The sequence below is a fragment of the Pinus tabuliformis genome, chromosome 3_2, assembly GCF_031772625.1.
Source record: "Pinus tabuliformis cultivar Carrire ecotype Pingquan chromosome 3_2, CPIR1, whole genome shotgun sequence".
NCBI classification, from domain to species: Eukaryota; Viridiplantae; Streptophyta; class Pinopsida; order Pinales; family Pinaceae; genus Pinus; species Pinus tabuliformis.
In genome coordinates, this window is record NC_142302.1 from 815,791,180 (window position 1) to 815,796,633 (window position 5,454).

At 43.1% G+C, this 5,454-nt stretch overlaps 1 protein-coding gene across 1 annotated transcript; it reads right to left on the bottom strand.

Annotated features, from left to right (window-relative positions):
* Positions 1-3,679: 3,679 nt before the first annotated feature.
* Positions 3,680-4,369, bottom strand: LOC149183127 (uncharacterized). Its single transcript, XM_089414841.1, has one exon. The coding sequence runs from the start codon at positions 4,367-4,369 to the stop codon at positions 3,680-3,682; it is 690 nt and encodes a 229-aa protein (XP_089270967.1).
* Positions 4,370-5,454: the final 1,085 nt, after the last annotated feature.

Here is a 5,454-nt window from a genome sequence, read left to right on the forward strand (position 1 = left end):
TTGGTGTGAGTGCAACATTAAAGTGCATTTATGAAGGTTGTAAGACATTTTTATGGCACAGTGTGTGAGATTACGGGCGGCCATGTGGCTATGCCACTTTTCGGCTTGTATCTCCACCATTGCATCAACCATTGAAAACACCCGCATTTGGGATTTTTGCTTCTTTGTGCACCAGGGCAGTGCATTCCTGTAATTGAGTGTTATCATTGAGGATGGTGAGGGATCCTGATCTAAGTACTTGGTCGTTGTCTACCCCTGTATTTGCCAAAAGATCAACAACCTTGTTGCCTTCCCTCTTGACATGATTGAAGGTGATAGCTCTTCTGTTTTTTAACCATTGCTCAATGAGTTCTAAACAAGCCGCCAGTCTCCAGCTAGTAGCCACTTTAGAAGCCGGGGTCCCTAGTTGAATTTGATTGGCCATGTTGATGAGGATTTGGGAATCCCCTTCGATCACAACAGGGTGAAAATTGTATTGATGAGCCAAACAAAGTCCCTGCCATAGACCTTCTAGTTCTGCTGAGTTATTCGTATCCCAACCAATTGATCCAAAATAAATTAAAAGAGGGGTGCCTTCATGATTCCTGAATATACCTCCATATCCTGCCTTGCCCGGGTTGCCTTTTGAGGCACCATCAAAGTTTAACTTGATCATACCTGTTGGAGGGGGATTCCATTGAGTGGAAGGGCTAGAAGTGGTGGGAGAGATGTTGAGATCATCCTGAACAGGCGGAATCAGGATATGCCAATTCTCCCAAATATTCCATTCCTGTGCTTGAGTAGGAAGATCATCTGCCTGCCATTTCTGGAGAGCCAAGGTTTCTTGAATATTCTGGCATAAATTGCTCCAAATGATGTCCAGGGGAGTGCATTGATTCTTAAAGATTCGCTTATTTCTTTCCTTCCAAATTGTCCAAAGAAGCAGACCTGGAAGGATTTGCCATAGAGAATTTAGTAGCTTGCTGTTGTAGGGAGCGGAGACCCAGTTACGGATGGTGCTGATAATATCCCCTAAAATTCTGCAAGTTCTTTGACACCTGAAGCTGAGTTTTTCCCATAATTTGTTGGCCAAGTTGCACGAATCCATGAGGTGCTGAATGGTTTCGTTTTGCTGATTGCAATTGGGGCAGTATGAGGGTTCGTGGAAACCTCTTTTAATGAGATTATCCCATGTGAGAATTCTTCTATGACAGAGCAACCATATGAAAGTAGATACTTTGGGCCATATTCCAGGGGTCCACATACGTTCCCAGACTAGGTCCACGGGTTCCTGAGTTTGAATCATCAAACCATATGCCTCCTTAGTTGAAAAAATTCCCCGCGGGGTGTATCCCCATCTTAAAATGTCCTTTTTATCTGAATATCTGATTTTCCTATTGTTGAGCTCTGTGTCCATTGCTTTGTAGAAGTCCTCCATTTCTTGATGAATGATCTGTTCTGCCTTTTTCCATTGCCTGTATCCCTGGTTGATATGTTGAGTCCAGTGCTGAGAGACTTTGTCATCCTGATGAATAGCATGTTCCTCAGGATTTTGGGGATGGATGGCTTCTAATAATTTGGGTCATTGTTGCCATGAGTCAACCCAAAATCTAGTAGTGCCACCGTCTCTAATCTCCCAAAAACTGTGTTGTTGTATCATTGCCCTGTGCTGTTTTGCTGCATTCCAAATTAGAGAGCCTGCATCATTATTTGTGAGTCTGATAAGCTCTTCCAGCGGTCGATTATTTGCATATTTTTCTATCCATAATTTGGCCCATGGTGTGTGTGGGGCTGATAACCATTGCCACCATAGTCTCACCCCCATCACTGCGTTACTATGCTGAGGATCCCATAGTCCAAGGCCTCCTTGCTTTTTTGGTGTGCAAACTGTCGACCATTTCACTAAGACCCATTTGCGATTTTGCCCTGAGGATCCCCAGAGAAAGTTGCATTGTATGTCCTTGATCTTTTTGAGCACCCACTTTGGTGCTACGAGAATAGAGAAAAGGTATAGAGGCATAGTTTGTAGTACCGCTTTGACAAGAACGAGCCAGCTTGCCATATTGAGGGCTCTATAAGTCCATAAAGAGAGGCGGCCTTCAAGTTTTTCTAGGAGTAGATGCCAGGATGTGTGCTTTATAGCAGAGTCGATCAATGGTGTGCCCAAGTATTTGGAGGGAAGATTGGCGACAGTAAAACCCAGGATTCTAGCTATATTTCTTTGTGTTACTGAGGGAGTATGAAAGAAGAAGATCTGAGACTTAACAATGTTAATGGTAGTTCCTGAAGCCTCAGAGAAAGTATCTAACAGGGATTTGAGTGTATAAGCTTCTTGGACTGAAGGGTGCCCGAACAACATATTATCATCCATGAATTGTTGATGAGTGATGGCAGAGGATCCATGGACAGAAATGCCTCTAAGGTTTTGAGAATGAAGAGCATGCTTTATGAGACGACCTAAGCCTTCTGCCATGAGGACAAAAAGAAAAGGGGAGAGGGGATCACCTTGACGTATGCCTCTAGAGGGGGAGAAGGGGCAAGAGGGGATGCCATTTACCAAGATGGAGAAAAAGGTGGATGAAATGAGATTCATAACCCATCTGACCCAGGTTGGGCTGAAGCCAAAGGCTGTAAGCATTTGTTTTATATATGTCCAGCTTAATTTGTCAAATGCTTTAGATAAGTCAATTTTGAGAAGCATACCTGCCTGTTTGTTGTGCTTTAGGGAGTGAATGATCTCATGCATCAGAATTATGCCATCTAGGATTTGACGTCCCTCCACATATCCTGATTGTTCCTGTGAGATGAGCATAGGGAGCAACGGCTTGAGTCTGTTGGTAATGACTTTCGAGATGATTTTGTAGATAACATTGCAGAGCGCTATGGGCCTGAACTTATCCAGAGTATTTGGCTGATCTTCTTTGGGAATGAGAGCTATGAAGGTTGCATTTAGAGACGGAAGAAGCCAATGCATAGTCCGAGATTCTTCCACAACTTTCCAAACCTCCAGTTTGATGAGATCCCAGAAGTGATGGAAAAAGTTGGAGGTAAATCCGTCAGGTCCAGGGGCTTTCCCATATTTCAATTGAGCTATTGCTGATTCGACTTCCAGAAGAGTAACTGGTCGAAGTAGTAGCTGATTGTGCTCTTTTGTTATAATTTTAGGCACATGCTGAAGAATTTTGTTTATGGCCGGTTTCCTATTTACTTGAGGCTCTTGATGTATAGATTTAAAATGGGTGAGGAGTTCTCTCTCAATGTCATCATGTTCCTCCATTCTTTCTCCCTGCTAATTCTGAAGTTGTGCAATGTTATTATGCATTCGTCTTTGTATGGTGGTGCGATGAAAGAATTTGGTATTCCTTTCCCCCTCTTTTAACCATCTGATTCTTGATTTTTGCTTCCAAAGTACCTCCTCTTGCTTCCTTCTATCTTCTAGCTGAGTAAGAAGATCTTGTTCTTGATTTTCTAGAGTTTTGGTTCTCCCTTCCTCGATAATTCTCTGCTGGAGCTCAATCATGCTTTGCTCAAGTGTTTTTTGAGCTTGAAAAATATTTCCAAAGGTGGAATGATTCCATTTCTTGATTTTCCGTTTGAGATTCTTTAGTCGTTGTTGGAATTGATACATGATTGATCCTTCAGGAGGAGTGAAGGTTTCCCCAACTGTTTTGACCATATTTTTGAAGTCTGGATGAGAGAGCTAGAAAGCTTCAAATCGGAAAGGCCTTCTGGTAGAGTCTCCCGGTCTTTGCCACTGAAGTGAAATGGGCCAATGGTCCGAGCTTGACAGAGGCAAGATTGAGGCTGTGATGTCTCCGCCCAGGTGAATGGCATTGTCTGAAATGAGAAATCGATCCAACCGAGATGCAATTTGTTGGGATCCTGATCTTCTATTATTCCAAGTATAGATTCCATTATTGAATGGTAAATCTATCAGCCAGTTGTTTTGTATGTAGTCTTTGAAGTGGCTGCTTTCATTGTCCAGTTTGACTCTGCTGCCTTTTTTCTCTTCCAGTTTAGTAATCATGTTGAAATCCCCACCTGTGATCCATAGTGGGTGTGTTCTGGTGGAATTGAGAGCTTCCAATGTGTTTAGCAGCGCAATATTTTGCAATGAGTCCTGAGGAAAATATACATTTGACAGATGACCATGTATATTGGTTCCTATGATGTGGAAAGTGGCCTGTATGAGATGATGGGAGGCATGAAAGTCTGTGAGTAAGATAGCCTGCGTATTCCATGCGATGGCGAGTCCTCCTGAGGTGCCAGAAGCATCCACCGCAACTGAATGACATCCTGGCCAAGCTCTAGATAGAATGGAACCCAATGTATTACTGTTGCATTTTGTTTCTTGCATAAAGAAGATTTGTGGTCTTTCATGCTGTATCATGTTTTTTATCATTCTATATTTCCCAGGGCTGTTGAGCCCTCTTAAATTCCATGAGATGAGCTTCATGGTTGACCAGTGGGTAACGGCCTATAGTACTTAGTTAACTTGGAATATCTTCCTGACTCCACCAACATTTCCCCAATGATGATGGTTCTTTGTAGATCTGTCTTTCTTCCCCTTTTCTTGCTATCTTTGTGGAGATTTTTCCCGTCCCAGCTGCTACCTGGTTGTATGCCTAAGGTTCTCTACTGATGCACTCTTGAAAGGACTACTTCCAAATTTTCGAGCTGCCTATCCAGAATTTTGTCAAACTCTTTCTTTTGGCAAGCTTGTTCAAGACTAAAGATGTCTAGGTCTCCGAGGTCAAAGCTCTCTGGTTCCTCGTCCATGTGGCTAGGTTGGCTACTCTTAGGCATTGAGTCAGTTGTCTTGGCAGGATCTAATAAAAAGCTGTCGATGTCCATTCCTTTTGCCTGCCATATAACTATATCTGTCTCCTGGTTGGGGATGGAGGGAGAGGCTGCTATCTTTTGATCTATTTTCGGATCATGCAAAGGTATACTAGAATCAGTAGCTTGAGTTGAGGTAGATGGTGTGGTGGATGGTTCAACAGGTTTGGACAGATCTGCTTCAGGCATGGAATGTTGTGACAAAATATCAAAGCTATTACTAGTGGAGGGTGCAGAGGAAGTGGGCATGGGGTTTTTGGGGGCAGATGGGGGATTTTTGGCATGCTTCTTTCGATTGGTAACCTTGGTGAATCCTTCAGAATCAGACTTCTTCGAGTTATCATTGGTTTTGGGGGAAGCATTTAATGGACAGTCTCGGAATAGATGGCCATGAGCATGGCATTTTCTACATCTGAAGGGCACATGTTCATAATCTATGGGCTGAATCCATTCAAAATCATCATGAAATAGGCTTACCAAATCCGTGAGGGCTTTTCCTAGCCGCATGTAAACGCAGATGCGAGCATACGAGGTATACCTTCGGAGCTTTGTTTCCTCTGCAATATTTATGAATTCTCCTAGGCCATTGCCAATGTCTTTTAGCGATTCTTCATCCCAGTATTCCAGAGGCAGAGA